General features: G+C 40.0%; 1 protein-coding gene across 1 annotated transcript in view; it reads right to left on the reverse strand.

Moving 5' to 3' along the window:
• Positions 1 to 8000: 8000 nt before the first annotated feature.
• LOC116333427 overlaps positions 8001 to 22200 on the reverse strand; it is a 493334-nt gene continuing 479134 nt past the window's right edge. The window contains exons 2-7 of the mRNA XM_039608624.1: positions 20164 to 20219; positions 10585 to 10944; positions 9995 to 10133; positions 9813 to 9870; positions 8960 to 9019; positions 8001 to 8473 (exon numbers count right to left, since the gene is read on the reverse strand). Coding sequence (XP_039464558.1) covers positions 8972 to 9019; positions 9813 to 9870; positions 9995 to 10133; positions 10585 to 10944; positions 20164 to 20212 — 654 coding nt within the window. The 5' untranslated portion in view covers positions 20213 to 20219 and the 3' untranslated portion in view covers positions 8001 to 8473; positions 8960 to 8971. The remainder of the gene's footprint in view (positions 8474 to 8959; positions 9020 to 9812; positions 9871 to 9994; positions 10134 to 10584; positions 10945 to 20163; positions 20220 to 22200) is intronic.

Consider the following 22200-nt stretch of genomic DNA (forward strand, 5'->3'; position numbering starts at 1 on the left):
TGAAGGTGTGCCCCGTGCAGAAGTAATCGATGAAGATCTGACAGAAGAACAACAACAAAATTACAATGTCATAGCTGTGGACAGCAGTTGTGTTGGACAAGTGGAGGTTGAGGTACCACCTGTAAATGTGGACAGTGGTGATCGGACAGACAGCATCACAGAAGCTAAAGGGCAGACGAAGCATTGTGTGTGCAATGAACAGGGCAGAGCAGAAATAAACACAACACTGCTTGATAAGATTGTTAAGGTTTGCTGTGTTTTGGTGAATATGTGCCCCAGTGTGGTTGTCAAACCAGCGCCAAATGAAACTTTCTCTTGTTGAGTATTCATAAAGCTGTTGTGTTGCATGTGTAGTTCATTGTAAATAATTGTACTTTGTGTGAAGTAGTTTCAATAAAACAGAAAAGAATAGTATACATGTTTTTTTTTTAATTCTTGATCTTATCACATGTACTTAGCAAGTACATAAAAATGAAATGCAAACTATTTACATGGCAACACACAGCTGGCATCAATCTTGAACCACAAAATGAAACATTACAGGCTATTTAGAGCAGCACATTGTTTGGAGAAGTATTTCCCAACAAGTTCAGGAAGACACACTTTAAGAAAGAAGTCTTGTGCTTGCTTTAAACGTGGTTCCCAGAAATCCACATCAGGGAAGATGCGTATGACAGAAGGTCTCTGTGTCCACACAACGAGGTCACAGTGCAGTTTCATTCAGTCGTTGTGAGTGCAGTACCTGAAACACACAAAACCACTTTTAATAAAAGGTCTGTAATGAACCAAGGCAAATATAGATGGTTTGGCTGTACGTGCAAATCAAAAACTGTAACAAGGAAGTTGTTTAGAAAGTTATCATGTTCAAACCGACTTACCTATGTCCTAACGACAACGTACAGTTGTCGCAGCGTGGAGGCATAAAGATGGACAAATCTTGCACCCAGCCGTTCGTGAATTGGATGTGGGCCTCCAGGGATTTATAATTCTTAAACTGGTTTGCTGTGTATGCGCTGACTCCACAGACAAGGTATGCAAAGATCGGGATAGGACAAAGGCGGTAGGTCGTCTGGGTTTCCACTCCGCTTCCTTATTTCATACGGGTCCACATTACCGATGCACGCAATTTTTTGAAAGTACCGTCTCTTGGCGTCTGGGCGCAATCGGTCGCGATACAGCCCTTTGTCTGTGGAGTCAGCGCATACACAGCAAACCAGTTTAAGAATTATGCTTATTATTATTAATAAGAACCTTCAGACTCTGCAGCTGCATAATAAAAGCCTGTAAGATAAAATTAGTGCACATGACAGGTGTGTGATTCATCTGGAAGTTATGTGCGGATTAGTGTACAATGAGAGCAATTTAGTATGTTTTTAGAGGCCCATGAGCAGTGTTGGTGCCCAGTCTGGATTTGTTACATCATTTCATATGCTGGTTTGCCTGCAATAATGCTAAATCATAAGCTACTCAGTCGACATGATGACATGACGTGGTTCTGCAGCATCACACATTAGCATGTTTTATCTCATTATCTATGACCTCAGCACATTGAAAATAACACTAAAAGCATTTTAATAGTGATATGAATTAATTTAGAACTCACCGGAAAGAAGATGCGGAGAGCAAACCAACAAAAAGCTGGGGATTGCACAGAACTCGATCCGCTCGTCTCACCGCTGCAATGCAAGCCTGACGTCTTTGTTTAGTAATATCGGATACATGGGATCCCTCACATTGCCTCCAGGTTGAAAAACGATGAAAAGAGAGCCCATTATCCAGCTTCTTGCCTTCACGATCGTGTGATCAAACGTTGCAACTGATAACACAACACGTACGAACCATAGCTGAAGCTGTATCCTGTGTCTAGCCTACTGTCATGGCGGAAAGGGGGCGTGGCCCACCTCCAGTGACGTCAACTCCAAAGCCCTATTGTTGGGGCCGTTGGAGGTGTGAAGGCTGCTTGATGGCTCGTCAAAGCGGCAGTAAAAGTCGTTAAGAGTGTTGGCCAAGAGCAAGTCATCAGTGGAGTGGGCGGTTTTAGGCTTGTAGTTGGTGATATTCCTAAAACTTTTCCACACAGAGGCCGAGTCATTCTCTGAGATCTGCTGCTGCATCTTCTCAGAGTGCTGATGTTTAGCAATGTCCACTTCTTTAGTGAACCTGTACTTGGCCTCTCTGTAGCAGTCCCTGTCTCTGCTTCTGAATGCCTTTCTCTTTTCCAGCCACAGCTTTTTGAGTTTAGGAGTAAACCAGGGTTTGTCATTGTTATAACTCACCCTGGTGCGTGATGGCACAAAGCTGTCCTCACAGAAGTGGATATAGGAGGTGACAGTGTCCGTAAACTCATCCAAGCTGTTAGAAGCAGCCTTCATTGTGTCCCAGTCTGTAGACTCCAAACACGTGCAAAGCTCCTCCACAGCCTCGTTGCTCCACAGTTTTTTAGTCCTCACGACAGGTTTGGAGAGCTTCAGCCTCTGTCTGTACTCGGGGATCAGGTGTATCATGACGTGGTCAGAAAGTCCGAGTGAAGCGCGGGGCACCGCACGATAGGCCCCGCTGATCGTGCTGTAACAGTGGTCCAATGTCCTCTCCTCTCTGGTTGAGCATTTAATATACTGCTTGTATTTGGAAAGCTCTTGGCTCAGATTGGCTTTGTTAAAGTCCCCAAGAGCAATAATGAGAGAGTCCAGGAATTTCCGCTCCATGTGCAGTATCTGCTCCGCAAGTGCGCACTGAGCTGCCTGCACATCTGCATCTGGCAGGATGTAAACAGCGGCCAAGATGAATGAAGCAAACTCCCGCGGAGAATAAAACGGTTTGCAGTGAATAAAAAGGTATTCCAGAGAGGAAGAGCAGTGCTGAGCAATCACTGTTACATCTGTGCACCAGCCACTATTAATGTAGAAGCAGACGCCTCCACCTGTGGTCTTACCAAAGAGAGAGGCCTGCCAGTCCGCGCGCAGCAGATGAAAACCCTCCAACTTGAGCACGCAGTCCGGGATGTCCTCACAGAGCCACGACTCCGTAAAACATAAGACACAGGAGGAGGCAGTGGCGGTCCTAGCCTGTTTGGCGCCCTGGGCGAACACTCCCTCTTTGAATCCTGGGTTGTGTGAAATCTCAGAAATGCACCCTAGACAAAGTGAATCTGTGAACTAAGGTGTAGGTGTGTTAGATTATGTCGTGGTGATCCTCAGGTTGAGGGATGGGTGTTCATACTGGCGTGCAAAATTAAAACCAATGGAAGATGGACAAGAAAAGTTCAAAGCCATCAGGTGCTCAGTTTAGAAAAAAGAGAAAAGAAGAGGAGAAGAAACAAGCAAAAGATACAGGTAAGCAGATGTGTCATTGGATAATGGCAGGTCATCCTGAAACGATCAGAATCACAATATTTTATTAATCCCTAAGGAAATTATGTGCGTTACAGTTGCTCCAAGAAGAAATGGTAAAAATAGCAACAGTAACAGACTAAACTCCAAACAATATATTATGTTACAGATTTTAATATTAATTAGTCAGTGTCAATTGTTGATTTGTCCTGTTCTCATTGTATGATAAATTATGATGGCTGTTTGGTAGCCGTTTGCATACAATGCATACTCTCTGTCTCTTCATATGTGTGTGTCTACAACAGTTTTATGTTAATGTACAATCCGTAATATGTTTTGTCTGTGTGTGTGTCTGTGTGTGTGTCTGTGGGTGGGGGGGTGGGGTGTTCGCCCAGGGCGCCAAACAGGCTAGGACCACCACTGATTGCGTAAAGTTGACAGCGCGTCAGGCAAATAGGCAGGCTCAGTCCCCGGCTTCCAGCGACTGTGGAAGTCGCTACACTCCTCCTCTTCTTTTCTCTTTTTTTTAAAACTTTAAAAACGGGTTGTGTGTGAGACTTTAAATAAAAAAAATATAAAATATACATTTTAAATTGTTATTGATCCTTTTACCCCAAGTCCTAAAGTATGTATTTATTTTTTTACTCTTAAATATTTATTGTTTGTTTACTTGCACTGCTGTAACTGGAGCCTCGTCGTCTCGTCTCTCTATATACTGGACTGTATGTAGCGGAGATGACAATAAAGTTTACTTTGACTTCAGCAGCGAGCAGGCGCACAGAGGGCTCTTGCGCTCACTTTTAGCGTATAGAATTTTGAAAAAACATCGGTGCAAATTATAACTGTATCATAATGTCATTCGTGTTGTTGGTTTGTTTTTAATTTGTTTTATTTTGTGAGTTGGTTATTAGATGCTGCTCCAGCCAGCCAGAGAATCCCCCGCCGCCCTGCCCTCTCCTCTCTGCGCCGCAAGCAGGCACACCTCGCAAACGGAGGGCGCCCTTACTCCCAGCAAATGGGCGATAGACAACCGATCGGTGCGTATGCCATTCCCAATATGCGCTGGCATGATGTCGGGGTAGCATGAATACGAGCAATTTTTTTTTTTTTGCCGATGCCCGTGATGCCGCCCCGGGCAACCGCCCGTGTCGCCCGTATCTAAAACCGCTACTGGGAGGAGGCAAAGTCTCTGTTCATGCTTCTCATCAGGGCAAGCTCGTCCATCTTATTCCAGAGTGAGCTTACGTTGGAAAGGAAGATCCCAGGAAGAGCAGTTCGCAGTCCGTGTCTCCTCAGACGCACGAGTGCGCCGGCTCGCTTTCCTCTCCTTTGGCGTCTCACTTGCCTGATCAAAGTCTGTAGTAAATCTGCCGCAGATGCGACAAATATTGGAAGTAAATCCACAGGTGTTGTAGTCCTGTAGTTAAGAAGCTCTTCTCTGGTGTAAGAATATCCAGAGGAGTACCCAGACACACAAGTTATGCACAAAAACAAAACAGAAGTAACGCACTGAAGTACCAGGGCATCCATACGCGGCGCCATCTTGGAATTTGCAGCAGCAGGTAGTACTGCCTCAGGTCCAAGCGAGCCAGCGGACCTGACTCAAACATGGCCAACAGCTCCAGCCATCTCTGCGTCTGAATCCAGACACATTGTTTCAGTTCTGATTGTGTGAACTCACAGAGACAGACCGGCTGAACCAGATGTCCAGCAGAGACCAAAGACACTGGAACACACTCTGAACCTGGAGCTGGAAGTCTGCATAGTCTCTGTCAAACTGAGACACACAGAGCTTCCTCTGGACTGAACCACAACTCGTAACAGCTGGAAGAGCGAGCCAAGCTGAAGCCTCTGGAACCACTGAGTTATTTCTGATCATCATCTAAGACAGTGGTCTCCAATACCACACAGAAAAAATAAATAACTTACTTTATTTCTATTTTATTTATTATCAGACTCTGAACAGTGTTTTATTTTGAAAAAGACTGAATCCTCCCCTCCTCTGCACCCTGGTGACACACCCCTACCCCAAGGCCCTGCATGTGTGAGTGATTGTGGTGGAGCGGGAAGAGGGAGGCAGCTGGAGATGGGGAGGGAAGGAAGGGAGGGGCAAGTGACCCCTCCCTGGGGCCAGCTCCCCCGCTGACCCCGGTAGGCACCCCCATACTCTGCAACCCGCCAGGGAAAGGGGACCCAGGCCAATCTGGACCGGGGCCCAGTGCAGCAGCGCCGCCCGGCCCCACAGAGCCCGGGACAGTCCACCCGACCCCACCACAGAGAAAACTGCACCCACCCCATCATCCACTCATCTTCCAGACTACACAAGACAATAGACGCCCAGGCTGAGATCTTCCTCCACCTCTCCTGTATCTCCCCCTCCTGCAGAGAGAGTTCCTGAAGAGAGGAAAGCTCCTGCCAGATGTGACAACCTCCCCCACCAGTTGAAGAGCCCCCCAGGTGGCTCGATGCACTGGCAGCACCCTGTGCCAGGACTGGGCCCCCATACACCCACCCGCCCACAACCCCGGCAACACACCAACCAGGACCCAAGCCCCTGATGCCCAGCCCAGAGACGGAGCGCACCCAGAACCTCACGCCCGTCCCGGACCCACCCAGGGGCAGCCAGGCTACCAGGTCAGTAACCCACGTCCGTCAGCACAGACCCTCCCCTAGCCCCACTGCACGCAGCCACGAGGAAACCGTCACCTAAGAGCCAACAGAGCCCCTAATTGGCCATGACCGCTACCCCGGGTTGAGCCCCCCAAGGAAGATGCTCCTGGGGAACCCCCCGACGCCAGAGACTGATGAAAGAAACACAAGGTTTCTCCAAGCTGACAGCAAATAAATAATAAATATAAAATGTAACTCATAAGATGTCCCTCTGAGTTCTCACATAACAATGATATCAAAAATGACATCATCATGTAAAGAAAATTTTAGTTAGCTGTAAAGTCTTGTAACCTGACAAAAACAGTAAAGAGGTAGAACCCAGGAGTCCATAAAAAACAGAGTAAAAGATACAGTTGTTTCCTCGTCTTTTCTCCAACATTCTGCAGTCATGAAGTTACAGGTAGAGTGATTTTATTGGCTGAGTGGCGCTCAGCTTTTAAAGACTCCTTGCAATACGTACAAGTTGTCAGCTTGTAATTTCTGTAATTCCATCTTTTGCAGGACAGCAACACAAACAGTCATAAAGGATGGTTAAAGTCTACTTACCTGTTTGCTGGAGAGAGATAGCTGCGAGCTTTGTCACTGTCTGATTGATTTAATGATCGAGCAAACAACAGCCTGAATATTTCTAATGAAAAAATAGCTCCAGCTCACTGTTCAGCATGTCTGTTAAGACTCATAACTCACACAATATACAGACTGTTTAATCATTAGTCCCAGTCACACTCAGCTTTACAAATAAACACTACACACAAAACAAGTAAATTTAGGAATGTAGGAATACACACTGCTGTTGTCTGTTCTTCTTTCCGTTGGTAGCTTTTTATCGTGTTTAACACGTCAACTCTGGCAGACGGCTGTGTTTGGCTTCTGTTTTAAAACACAATAACATCATGTGCACACAGGATTCATTCATGTCTTTGTTTGTTTATGGTTCATTTTTTCTTTCACTTTTATTTTGAGGTAAATGTCCAAAACTCAGAATAACTTATAGACACACCAGTGAAACTGGTTCTTATCAGCAGACAAAACTGTGTACAGTTATATTTAAGTGTCAGAGTCTCATCAGTTATTTTGTTTTAAAGGTCTGAGTGTCTCTGCTAAGGCTGCAGACCCCGTGATCTCTGACATAATAAAAAATAAACTTGTAAGAGTTGGCTTGATTTGTACAAAGTGAAATGACTGAAAATGGACAGAAGCAAGGAAACCAATGGTTATGCCCTTGTGCAATAAAGATGATGTATGTTGTATCACATGAAACAATAAGACGACTGATCAATTTTTTACACTGACTCATCTGTCTGTTATTTTTCTTATTCTCATGTTCCTCGTCATGGCATGTCTTGTCTCCTTGTTCCCTCTGTCTCCCCGGTCAGTCAGGTCTCTGTGTTATACTTCCTGTTTAACTTTGATGGTCTCTTGTCTCATGTCAATGTATCTAGATTTGCTTCCTTTGTCTTGTTATGTCTAATTAATCCCAGCTGTGTTCCCCTCCTGTCTCCCATTCCCTGATTACTCCACTGTGCATATAAAGCCTGTGTTTTCCTTGCTATATGTCCTGCAGTACTCTCACTGTGCTGTTGTTCTCCCTGTGTGGGCATGGTTTAGTTTTTGTTTTGCTTTTGTGAATTTTGCTTTATTATGAAAAGTTTGTTGAGCATTAAAGCTACGTTTTGAGTTTATTCTTCTGAGTGTTCTGTGTTTGGGTCCTACACCCTGCCTGCAACACAGCACTGACCATGACATTTTTTGTTTTTAATACATAGGATAAAGAGTGTGGACAGAAACATAGGTTCATTTATTCTGGCACCTGGACACCAAATGAGTAATGACCCTGTTTCCATACCCAGCTAAAGTGCTAACAGAATGAAGGATACATGTTTATATCTAAATGAAATTTATTATAACAAAATAAAATAATTGACTAATGCAAGATTTCTTAGGTAGAATTTACAGAAGTCTTTTTTGCAAAGAAGTATGAGTGACAAGGTTTTTTTTTTTTGTTTTTTTTTTACATATAATTTACACGGAAGTTAAAGTAGTCATGACAGTAGGAGTGCTTGTTTAAATGTATGTGAGAGGAGAAAGCAGAGTTTATACATTTACCTGCAAATAAATTGAGCAAATTAAAATGAAAAGTCCTTCAGAAAGGAGTTGTAGAATAATAATTAACTAAGATGACAACTGAGCAACAGTGGAAACAGCAAAGTAAAAACATTGACCGTATTCTTTTCCTATGAGATCAAAATCTGTCATGGTCAAAAGGCAGGCTGGACTCAGTAAAGCAGGTTTAGAGAGTTTATTTACAGTGCACACAGAAGTATATAAATATTTACAGACTTTACAAGTAGGGGATGATTCACTGCCTCTATTTACAAAGAGCCTTCAGGGAAGTAGATCCATTAGTAAATCCAGATTCTCCTCCATCGCTTTCTCTCACACACAAACACTCTTGCTGCAGAACATCTAGGCTTCTGCATAGAGGAGATGACAGATTAGCAACCTTTGGAGAAACCATGGGAAGACACATTTCCTGTCTTCTTCTAATGTTAAGCACCTGCCTTTAATATCATTTATTGTACCTAAGGAACAAAAAATGACAAACACTTCATTTAAACATTTATACAAAGGGAACCTATGGAAACATACTAGTTCATCCTTGATAGAGAAATCAGTTTCTCTGAAACATTTGTGTAAATGAACATTGTTTGGAGGATGAATGAAATGAGTTTTTTAGGTGACACAGCAGTCCCACACTGATATCATCATGTAAAATGTCTAACGAATTCAAGACCACTATATAAATGACAATTGTATGACAACTGTAAGCCAATTAAGCAACATCCATCTCTTTGCTCCTCTGAAATCTGTGTTCACTGATAAACAACAGCAAACAATGTAAAAACTATTAATAAATTAGTAACAAAACAGTATAGAAGGTAAGTAGAAGCTCTACACACCACCAGCAGGCCTTATGCTTCTAGATGTGTAACTTCACAGCCCTCTGAGCCATCGTCTGCCTGTTTTCAATAGAGAAAAGTCACAGACTCAATGCAGCCTGATCCAAAACCGTATTATAAATATTTCAGTACAGACACACAGACAGAGAAGTACTGTTTACAATTAAAGACAGAAAGTATTTATTGTTAACCTAACTCACTGATTATTTGAAGTATTTCCCAGAATCTGTCGGTCTTTACATGATAAATACTGGGGACCTGCGTAGCTTCGCAGAACTTATCTTACCAGTCACACCTGTTTCAGCAGCTCTCCTCTAGATCTGTTCACGTGGAATATAGCTGGATTTAGTTTAGTAGTCTAGACAGTCTTTGAAAGACTTGATGTTAGAGTTTTTCTGAATTGCTAAAAAACTAAACTCCAGTTTTTTAAATCAAATTCTCAGTGGCTTTAACTTTTTTTGATTCAAGCACTCTTTTGGCCAAACTTTTAAACACTGTTCAGGTACTTCGACACACTTTGCCAAACTCATATAATCTTTTTTTCAAAACCTTAAACACATTCGCAGTCACTAAACATGGTGTGTAGCATGGTTTGTTTGTATATCTGTTAGCCCAAATTATTTTAACATTTTTATAAATCTTTTAAAGATCAGATTGAAGAATTCGAATGATAATTGGTGCACTGGTCTGGTTGATTTTACCAAGCTATCATTTTAATAAAAATAAGATGATTTTCCTTGACAAGTAACATGAAGAAGTTATCTAATTGTGAGGGAGATCTCCTTCAGTGAATTTTAAGTATCGGCAAGTTTTATTCAGTGGAATCAGTAAAGTGTAAGAAAATACTTCACACCAATAATTGAAGAGGAACTGTTGTTTCATCTGCATCTGATGTGGTCTCTTCTCTTACTCTGTAGAGTAAGCAAAAGTAAAGTAAAAGAAAAAAAATAAACATAAAGCAATGACATAAATAAGAAAAAAAGGGTTTTTAAAAATGTAGTTTGTTTTTAAAAATGACAGGAAACACTAACTCACCCTTTGTTAATGAAGAATTTAGGGTCAACTATTTCACCTAATAGGACCATCAATCCAGCAAGTATTATACCTGCAATCTGTCCACCTGCTAAAGCATTTTTAACTTTCTCCCAGTACTTCTCCTTTGAATTTTTGGCTCCTGCAAAATGACCAAAACTCAAACTGAACTTTACATTATTCTTTTGATCAAGAATGTTTTTTTAAACTACTAACAAATATAAAACAGTTTTTGAGCACAAACTCTCTTTTGCTACAGTGTAACAGGCTATACAACACAACTTTCAGTCATAAACTGTGAAAGGCTGCAGAAGGTAGACTAAACAAAACCTTGAGAAAAGAGAAACACAGAGGGACCACAACACTCTAACTTTGGAACTAATTTTGAACCATGACCAAAAAAGAAGAACAACAGTGAATCAACTTTGTAAGCAAACTGTTTGTAGAGCAAATGCTTTTGTAACATTCTGTAACACAAAAAGAAAATGATAATCAGAAAAATAATGGCCTTCTCTGGATCTGAACTCCATGAAATTTAGTCAGTCTCACAGTGATAATAATACCTCAAAAAAAATCTGGATTCTATAACTCACCAGTGACGTTGAGTCGACATCTTCCAATACTGAAGCCATAATCAGTGTTGACCTCACACAGGTACAGACCCGAGTCATCAGTCCTGAGTCTGGACAGTTGAAGTCTGATTCGTCCTTCTCTGAGGGCGTCTTTGTCACTCTGGACTCGTCCTGAAAACTTTGCATCCTGAGACTCTGACACCTCAACACCTTCATGAACATGAAACAGGACTGAGATGTTATTACTGATAAAGAGTTCACAAAAGATGTTGAGGGTTTTGGTGGATCTGTCAGGTTTGGTGGTGAAGGTCCACTCCAGTGTGATGTTGTGGTTCTCCTCTGCCTGATAGGAGGTCTGTGTCACATTGACTACAAATGATCCTGTTGAGGAGACAGAGAGGGAAAGAGAGGAGCAGACACACTGAGAACTGGAACAAATCTGTTGTTGAGCTTTATTTGGAGTTCATAAAGTGAAGCTGTAAACTAACCAGAGACACATGAGGTGAGGATGATGAGCAGCAGGATCCTGCAGATCATCTTCTCCCTGTGAGAGGAGACAGAGGTGAAGAGTCATCAACACATGAGGTCAAAGGTCAGTCAGTACAGCTAGAAGAACAAAAATCTACAGTCTGACTTCATTCACTCATCACAGCATCTACGAACAGACATAATGAGAAACTACAAAAATAACAAAGTAGGCTTGAAGTCTTTTAGAAACATGTTGTAGTTACAGTGTTTGTCCACCAGAGGGAAACAGTGATTTATTTATTTTTTGTATGTGTTCCTATTATCATAATAACTGTGTTGGAAGGCTTTTCTTTTCAAACAGAAACACACACACACACACACACACACACACACACACACACACACACACACACATGCAGCCAAATCCACATGCCTAGACGCACATAAAGCACCAAAGCACTCAGTGCTGCACCTGAACATCTCATGTGAGTACAAACTCCCCAGTCAGTTCCTTCACACTAACGTGTGGGTGTTTTGTATTGTAAACAAACTCTTCAGACAGTACAGTTGTTATAATAACCTTGCGATTTGCTAATGGAGTAAATCTTGTTTTGTTTTTCTTGCCACTTTTCTGCTGCAGAAGTTTCTTATCAGGGATGCAGAGACTGACAAAGGGAAACACAAGTTTTCTCCATGGTGACAGCAAAATATAAAGTGTAATTCGGAAAATGTGCCTCTGAGTTCTCAAAATACAGTGAAATCAGAAATGACATCATCACTTGCTCAGCTTTGTAAAAAGTAACAGTAAAAACAAAAGAGAAAAGGAGTAGGACTATCTCTCTGAAATCAAACAAAGCCAACAGTCTGGACTGAACATTCCCATTTTCTGGTACAATTATTAAATAAAAATATCACACCTAATGATAATTAGGCCACATATTTTATTTAAAAAAAACACTCAGACCATTTACAGTTTACTTAAAAATGCAAAGCAACACATGCATGCAGTAAGCCATAAAAACAGTTAAAAATAAAATACTTACTGTTGTTATTTCTTCTTTTAACTGGCAGACATGAAGCTAGAGACGGACAGGTTTTCAGTATGGTTTAAAACTCGTAGAAAGCCAGGTACCTTCTCTGTGGTACATCCCTCCTCTTAGTGATTCCAGGAAGTCCCAGTCCCTGGCATGCCAGGGCTTTCTCGGTATTCAAGTGAAAAGATAGGTCGTGTCCTCTGACAGGGCAGCTAGAAGTGTTTACCAAACAACTTTAATATAGTAATACCATAGACTGTGTTTGAAATGTTAGAACTGACTTTAACTCTGTGGATGGCCCATTTTTTTTAATGTAGAAAATATAACAAAGATCAAATACATACTGCTATTGTCTCTTCTTACTTAGCTGGCAGATGATTGACTTTCTTCATCCAGCTGTTTTATGGCAGCAACGATGACCAATAATATGTGCACAAACTCTCTGTCTGAGCGTTTGTGGTGGATGAATGAATGAATAGTTTCAAACTGTTTTCTGTTTGGTATAAGGGTTTCTGTTAAAAGTGGGGGTCAACTAACCTCTACCAGCATGGTTGTGAACCATGCTGGTACATCTTTGTAAACAGCATAAGGCGCATCAGGTCAGTGAGTAGTGACTAAGAGCACTTAAACTACTGTTCTCTCACTGGGAAATCCTACAAAGAAAGTCATCATCTCCAATGTTCCACCCTTTATCGTGAACACATTTTTGACATAAGAGTTATCAGACAGCTCCTGTTCTCCTTACATGATCCTCCTTAGTCGCAAGTCTCCTCACCTAAAACATGTCGTCTGCTTTAGAAGATGGGTTTTAATGATATTCAAAGGGAATGATGAGATCTTAAATGTGGTTTTTAAATTTAGGAATGATAGTTTTGACACTGTTAATACAACATCTGAACACATGAAATTTGTTGGTTGGAGGATGGAGTGGAATCTCACTCCCTTGTGTCCCGTAAGACTGAGGGAGAGCAGGTTTTCTGGTGTCGACAGTATGTCCCAACTGCCATGCTCCCCTGCCTTGGCAGTAGTACCATTCCTGTTCAGGTTTTAGAAGATAAGAGTCGTGAGAGCCAGGTCCCCTGAAACTTCATATGCACCTCCTGTTTTCCAAATGTAATCCATACAACTTGCCATAGTAATGGCTGTCAATCCCATGCGAAGTACCATCATCTCTTTCAAAGGAGCAACCCTAGATGTTCCCATGATATGCACACTATGCACCTGCAAATGTACATTTTGCAAATGCAGGTAGGTCACTGAACCATAACTATCTTCACAGGCATCTGAAAAGTGGTGTAATTATGCTATGATAACATCACCAAAGTCTGATGGTTTGAGACACCTGGCAACTTGGGACTGCTCCAACTGATGAAACGCCTCCAAACAATTTCTCCATTCATCCACAGGTGATGAGGTTATCGAATCATCAAAACTTTTTGTACATCCTTTTCAAGACCCACAACACTCTTTCCAGAGGAAGCAACTCACGGTCCAGATCCATGCTGATTACTTATCCATTTTGTCAGTTTAAACCCACCTTTAGATCAAATGGAAACAAGGTCTTGATACAGCATAACTGCGTCCATTTAACTGGCTGCTGATATGAGACAGTCATCCACATTTAAAAGCAATAACATATTTTATGAAGAGTCAACTGATGAAACAAGCCCTTATCTTCTGCACACTGTCTCAAGGCAAAGTTAGCAACACTGCACCAAAGCACATGTGCATTCACATTCTGAAGGTACAGGTCACCATTTGGTGAGCACAAGAAACGTAACAAATCAACATCTTCTGGTACCATAACCTGATGATACATGGATTCTATGTATCATGCTCCACAGTCAAACACAACATAAATCTTAAGCTTCTGAGGGTGATACACATCAAAGTGTGGAGTAAATCCTGATCTCCCATCACTATGTGCGAATTCTTCTAAAGGCACTTCTGCAAATGCTTTGGAAATTATGTCATTCATAAGGCCTGTGTACTGTTGTTGAAATAAAGGATCTTTCTTAACCCTGCTCTTTAGGTTTTGAGTACGTTGCTCAAAAATCTTTCGATTGTTTCACATATTTTGCTGACTCCTGTTCAGTGGCAATGCAACCTGATAGTGACTTTTTACAAGAGTTATTGAATCTGTGACCACCTTCATAAAATATTGGTTTTCTCTGGACAAAGGAAGTCGTTCATCATGACTACGTTCAGGAACAGTATTTTTCCTTATTTATATATATATATATATATATATATATATATATATATATATATATATATATATATATATATATGTATATTTAATTAAAGCACTTTAAATTCCTGTAATTGGCATTAGGTGGTGTTCATTTCTACATTTATTGATTTCTCTATCTGAAAAAATAAAATTATATATATTTATATATATTTGGTATGTTACAAAGTGTCTGGTGTGGTTGGTGGTTAATTACACTTTGTTAAGTACTAATATATAAACAGTGTGACCGTTTGTTTGCTGTGATTCACACGGTTGAGCTTTGGGGCTCTGTGAGAAAAAAACAAAACAAAAAAAGAGAAACTATTTTTGGCATGATGTCTATGCATTATTATACTTGGTGAAATAAGTTTACTCTGCCCATATTTCTGCCCTTAAAATGGCTGTGCCAACATTAACGATTCATGTGACATGTCTCCCACTGAGACTTTCAATAAATTTGTTTATTTTTAATAGAATTAAATAAAGTGTTATCAAGCATATTTACAGATGGAGTTTAAAAAAAATATCTTTCATTTGAATTAATTAATTTATATTTATTAACAGAAATGTTGTAGCACATTTAAATAAGTGTATTTACATTCAAAAATACAAAAAAATTGTGGTTACTTAGAGAATTTGCTTCAGTATATCTAAAATATGTTTTTAATGTAGTATGTGATGCACACGTGTTTGTGCTTTAAAACAAACAAACAAACAACTAAAAATCCAAAACATAATTCCACAATTATTCTATACAGTATGTGCAAAGGACAGAGTAACTGTAGCTGCTGTGGAAAATGAAAAAAAAGGGTATCTTAAAGGAAGGGAAATTTATCAGACAACATGACATTTTTGTAGTGAAGAAACACAGAAAAAAAAACCCAAACCAAACAAAAAAAAAAAAAAAAGAAACAAAACATCCCAAAAGAAATCCAGTGCAGGAGGTGCACTGGTGCACTCAAATCAATTAGAGGATGCAGCCAAACTTTTGGTTTCTCGTTGGCATTCAGATTAGCTGGTTATAGACTCGTTAAGTTTATTTCTAGAGCTAGGTACAAGCTCATTCATATGACAGGGGTGGTTATAGCACACACATTCACACATGACTTTAAACAGTAAACTGCTGTGCAGAGCTTTCACTCTAACACTTCTGATTAACTTTTGTTCTGTATTTTGTGTCTAAACTGTGTTGTAGTTCAATAAGAAGGAGAACTGAATGTGATTTACGGTAAATGGTTCTTATATACTGCTTTTCTGCTCCGAGTTCTTTACACAACTAGCAAACAATCACTCTTTTCTATGCTCTTTCCACCTAACATCAGTGCTGGCCAAATTACTTTGAAAAAGTAATTAGTTATAGTTCCTAGTTACTTCAGGTACTTGCAAAATGCAATCAGCACTACTTTATGCTATAAAATAGTTTTTATTTTCCCAAACACACCTAAACAGTTTACAACATAACAGATTACTACATGTGCATCAAACCATAAACATAACTATGTTTATTACTGAAGCATGATCAGTAATACTGATATCCATCAGCATGTCAGCAGGGAGAAATATCTCCACTTACATTTAGGGTTCGCTTTATCTCACTTCTATTATGAGTAATCCACTCAGGAATTATTCTGTCTCACACTTATATGTGTGTGGACCCTCAAGCTCACAGTTGCCTCATCATTCCTGTTTGCCCGTGGGATTCCCAGGTACTTCTAGCTGTCCTCACTGTCTGCAGTGTTACCTTCTGGTAGTCCGATCCCCTCACTTTTGACTATGTTCTCTCTTTATTACCATCCAACTACGCTTCTCCAGTCCGAATGACATTACAGTGTCATTGTTGTAGATCCTCATGGTGTGGATCAGTGAACAGATGTGTGTCATTTACTCCTGGCATACAGCCTGATGTCATCCATGTAGAAATGATTGTTGATGCTTGCTTCCATCCATATCCATCATCCATAGTCAGCCTTGTCATTTCCTTTCTAGGTCCAGCTCACTGAGCAATATGCATGACAAAAGCTATATTGTGCTGAGGCGGGTTATTGGTCTGTAGTTTATGGTACCGGTCCTTCTTTGCTGAGGATCAAGACTGATCAGCATTCACTTCCCCATTTTCGGGGGAAGTGAAGGTTGACTAAACCATTAGCAGACAGTTCACTTTACGCTGCCTGATGCTCATGGAGTGCAGGAACCTTCTTAAACCAGAAGGTGTGAATCATGTAAGACCCTGGTGCTATCAAACTCTTCTTGCTTGAGACACCTTCTAGGATGTCTGACACTGTTCAGGGAGGATGCTGTGGTCTGCTCTTAGATCCACTACCCACCCACTGACCAGAGTTGTTATGTGTTGCATTCTTCTTCAATGTGTTCTTCCAGTATTGCTCCGTCTCAAGCCTTGGTGAGCCCCTTCTCATATTGTTCCCCTGCCACTGAGAGAACATCTTGGGTGGTTCAGTGGAGAATATCTGGCTTATTCTAATGGGTATCTCTCTGGTTTACCTCTTCGAGACTAGCCAAGGCTGTGAAAATTAATAAAAGAGAAGGGGATGTGACTGTGAAGACATATGTCACTAGGTGGAACATCCACAGAATGCTGCAGGAATAGGCATCAACATGACTGGTGCACATCTGCAGCTGCATTAAATATTGATGTGTAGTGTGCATTTCATTGCATCAAAAACTATTGATTTTACGGGTTTGATTGGCACATCTTGATTGGTTTCTTCTTATACTCAGGACAGAAAAAGAGCATGCAAAAGACTAGCAAGAGACCACACAGTTTAAAAGGAGCCATTATGTCACAATAGAAGCAGAAGCTATGAGACCAGGGCTGCTAAAGGTTAAAAACTGAACCAAATACTGTTAACTTGCAGTCTTGGAAATGACCATTTCATTGTTATTTTTTTTTAAGTTGTTATTCGTGCTGCTTAAAATAAATTTAAAAAGTAACAAACAAAGACAAACAAGATTGTTTATTTCAGTGTGATTCTGGGACTTTACCCTTTAGGGAGTACATGAAATGTGCTCGCATTTTATATTCATTTTACTGTGCAAAAAATAACTTTAATCACACCATCATCAAGTGAAAATCCAGAAGAGGGCTGGGCTAAGCCCTCAATGTTCCAAGACACAATACTCCTGATCTGACATGACTTAAATTATTCATCAATTATTCATTCCTTGTTCAGCCATAAATCACATAGTTTCAATATCTTAGATGTGACTTTGGATGGAATACATGTTTTGTTTGCAGTGTCTTATAAACGGAAATTGTATTGTTTACCAGACAACAACAACATAGTTGTTGAAGTTTAACAACTTTTCTGCATCAGGATCAAAGTCAGAATGAAAATCCTCCATTTTCTCTTCTTCTACTTCTTGTCAGGTGAGAACTTATGATCTGATTTTCTCTTTAATCCTGGTGTTTAATTTAAAAAAAAAACCCCAACTTTATAAAACCATATACACATATTTTCATACAGTATATTTTTTTCAGTTGCCCATCTTATTTTTTTTTTATTATTATTATTATTTCATCTGACAGTTCCAGCTGGGGTCATCACAGCGAGACACAATATTTGTTCTGCAGTTGAAGGAGCAAATGCTACACTTAGATGCCCTTTAGCTTTTTCTGGAAGCACAAAGTTCTTCTGTAAGGAAAAATGTGAGCGATCAGAAGATATCCTCATTAAAACAGATGGAAGCACAGCTCAGAGTGGGAGATTCAGCATGGAGTATAAAGATGGAGCTCCAGGAAAAGGATTTGTGTCTGTGTCCTTCACACATATGATCAAGTCTGACTCAGGAATGTACAGGTGTGGTCTGGGGAAAATCTTCTGCACCTGATTCATACTCAGACTTTGAGGTCAGAGTTTCAAATGGTGAGTTTTTACTAAAAGTCACTGAAATTAAAAATGTGAAGACCTCCCACTAACTCTTATTTAGCAATATAGACCATGTTTAGATCGAGCTGTTTAATTAATTCATAGAAGCAACTTCCACCTGCTATGACATGTAGGTGTGCATGTAACAAAGCATAAATTGTACACAAATAACTTGAATTTAATTTGTAGCACCTCAGTGTAAAGCTTACAGCAACATGTAATGATTTATTGAATCAAGTTTCAGTTCTGCTAAATCCAACTCTCACAGCAAAATCTGTCTCTTGTTTAAATATTTTCCTCTCTATAACTGATTTTGAGTATCAGTGTCATGGGTTATGTCATGATTTTAATAGCAAAAGTCTACTAATTTAATTTCTATAATAAAGAGTAACAGAAAAAACATGTTTGTCCTCTTTGAGAAAACTTTCAAAATATCATCTTCCAAAAGTCTCATCATGTTAAAAAAAAAAGTTAGAGTAACCTTTTTATATAAGGTTTAATAACAGGCTCATCTTCTAGCTGAGACTCCTGAAAAATACACAAAATAAGACAAATGAAAACAAAAAACAACAACAAAAAAAAAACAACATTGCCACTTACACCTGTGTACTTCAAGGGCCTGTAGCAAGGGCCTGTAGCAAGGGCCATCAAGTTCATAGTATGAAGGTAAAATTTTGCATGGCTTCATTAAGTATTGTACAACAAAAGAATTTGATTCTGACAGGATCAGGTAAGGATGTGTTTTTTTCTGTTTTAATATGAAATGATAACTGTGTTATGTAATCATAATAAAACAGCTTACAGGTTTGGTTCAGACTAATTAAGGTTCTTCTATTTCACAGATCTGGGTAAAATGGATGGTTTTTATCGCACACAAACTGAGGGAGAAAACATCTCATTGGTATGTTCCAATACTGTGCATGGACAGAGGAAGTTCTTTTGTAAGAGTGAAGGGGAGATCCTCATTGACACAACTAATAACAAATCTGTGAGTGGCAGATACAGCATTGAATACAGACCAGAATCCACGTATGGACTGTATGCAACCATCACACGGCTGGCCAAGTCAGACACAGGCTGAGGCTGTGGGAGTGTGTAGGTGGGGTGTTTGCCCTCTCTCTCCGCCTCCTCCTCTCTTCCCACTCCTACCCCCTCTGTCTCTATCACTCTCCTCTCTCCCCAGCACACAGCTGCTCTTGATTAGCCTCGTTTGCCACCTGAATCCAGTCAGCAATCACCTCTGACACTATTTAAGCTGGGGATGAGCTTTGAGCAAGGTGGTTTTTTCCCTCTGTGGCTTGACGCATTTTTCTGCTAGGTTTTGGACAGACCTTGTGAGTAGTGAGTAGATGGGCTTGTGGGCCCTGGAAGTGTCTCCCCGTGGTGAGAAGTAAGATATGAAGTGTGGGAAGTGCCTCCCTTATTTGTTTGAAAGCTTTTTCTTTTGTTGCTGCGAGTGTTTCCTTTGTTTCTTTGGTATTATTGGTAAAACGGCGTTGCCAGCTCTTTAAGTTAACGTCATTTGTAATAAAACTATATTATTATAGAACAACTCTGTCTGTTTTCCTTTTCATTCTGTTTCCGGACTCATTTGTTACCGATCCCCTCACTCGCATTCCTAGACCCCTTCAGGGGGACGTAACAAATACATAAATTCAAAGCAACAGGAAGTAGAAATAGAGTCAAATATAACACAGAGCAAAATACATGATACAATACGGAGAGTTTATCATCAGTTATCAGTTCACATTAGATAAAAGTAAAAAGAGTTTTGTTGGATCTGTCAGGTTTGGTGGTGAACGTCCACTCCAGTGTGATGTTGTGGTTCTCCTCTGCCTGATAGCAGGTCTGTGTCACATTGACTACAAATGATCCTGTTGAGGAGACAGAGAGGGAAAGAGAGGAGCAGACACACTGAGAACTGGAACAAATCTGTTGTTGAGCTTTATTTGGAGTTCATAAAGTGAAGCTGTAAACTAACCAGAGACACATGAGGTGAGGATGATGAACAGCAGGATCCTGCAGATCATCTTCTCCCTGTGAGAGGAGACAGAGGTGAAGAGTCATCAACACATGAGGTCAAAGGTCAGAAAGAGTGTTGTAGTTACAGAGTTTGTTCACCAGGAGGCAAAAAAGCCTTTTGTTGTGTTCTAAAAAATGTCAACTTATAAATAAATGTGTGCTTGGGGGGAACAAATCAAAGTGAATGAAAACAAAATCATTCAGTTTCTTTTGGTTAGAACTTATTTCTATAATTTTAAGTCAAATTAGAGCCTGAACAGAGTCTGTATACAAAATGTATAGAAACAGAAGCCTATAAGTAAACATTTAAGGAGGATTTTCTACTGCCTTGTTTAGATGCAACATAAAAATGATCAAAACAGAACAACACTAAATGTTAACTTGTGTTTAGTTTTATGTTTAGCACTTTGCTCTGACTGCCTGCAGCATTCATGTGACCTATACATAAATACTGCGCCTGAACGCCTCTCGCAGTCTGCCTTTTGCTAAAGAAGCTAATCATCAGAAGATAAAATGTGTGGTTGCACCATAATAAGTCACATTTTCATGCAGGCCAAAAAATTTGGTGTCTTCAGCAAATTGCTATCTTGTTACCATCTTATATTTTCTCTGCTAGTAGTTAATAAATAAAGTTGTTTGACTGTCATGTGTAGGAGGAGGTTTGTTCTAGAACCAACAGTTTTAGCAAAATTAACATTATAATGTTGAAATAGTTTAGTTGTTGTTCATCTTAATTTGACTGTTACTGCGGTTATTAAATGCTATTGTGCAACATAATTAAATGTGCCGTGAATGTGTAACAAGCTCTTGCACACCAGTCTAAGTAAAGGGCTGTGTGAACATTTTCTCTTTTCAGGTTTACAGCTGAATGATCATATTTGAAAATCAAATGAAAGTTTTATTGGATTCCAGTTTTACAGCACTCCCACCCTGCATGTCTACATTAATTGTTTTTATTGTTTCCCAGGAGACAGACTTTCTTGTATTTCTTTTAAAGATCTTTCAAAATCTTTTGTTGAATATTGACACTTGGAATTTTTTCAGTCCAGTCCTTGTATCAGACCATTTTCAGCGGATTCTTTTTTGTGTGTTTTGTCCACCAGTAATGAAACTCAAAGAAAACAAAATGTGTTACATTTCTTCTCAATTTTGCACTTTAACTAACAAATGCTATGACATAATATTTTGCATCAGCTAGGGGATTTCCAAACTTGTTGCATTTCAGGATGGCGTGCAGTGTGTTATAAAAGAAACTGAGTGAATATAAATGAGCCTAACACTTATTTGAAGCAGGTCCACAGTATCTGAAAATCATATCTTTGAGAAACAGGAAAACAAAATAGCAAAGACATGGAACTCTGACACTCAGCAAAACATCACTCTCTTTATGGTTATCATCCATACACATGATATTGATCAGTCATGACTGCACTTACATAACTTAAACTTAATGGAGTAAATGTAAAATACCTGACATGAGATGTATTTGACTCTAATAATCTGAACAGTCTTAAACTCATCACATGTATGTCTCACACACTGTGGTTAGATCACATTTATAGATAAGTGCAACACAGTCACGCCTGATCATTGCAAGTACACAGAGTGGAAACTGCTGCTTCTCCAGAGGCCTACTGTTGTTTCTTTCTAACCTGACAGCTGCACATTAGAGCTCTGCAACTTTAAACTGAATATGTTTAAACCTTAAAGGTCACTCTATGTATTACAGCTCTGATGCTCAGCTACAGACTGAAAAAGAGACGAGGAAATCACTTTAGCTTGTCGCCAGATCATAGTGGAAACAGTTTTATTGGTTGAATAGAAGTTCTTGGTAACAAATAGCCTGCAAGTGCTGCTCCTGCATTTCCAGCATTGCAACATTTCAAACACCCACACCTGTCTGCTTCCATCTTCCCACAGATATCCGGTTGTTCAGTCTGACGTCACTAGCCGTGTCTGGGCCTAAACTCTGCTGCAGGTCCATATATCAAACGAT

The sequence above is a fragment of the Oreochromis aureus genome, linkage group 3 (genome assembly GCF_013358895.1).
Source record: "Oreochromis aureus strain Israel breed Guangdong linkage group 3, ZZ_aureus, whole genome shotgun sequence".
Lineage (NCBI taxonomy): Eukaryota > Metazoa > Chordata > Actinopteri > Cichliformes > Cichlidae > Oreochromis > Oreochromis aureus.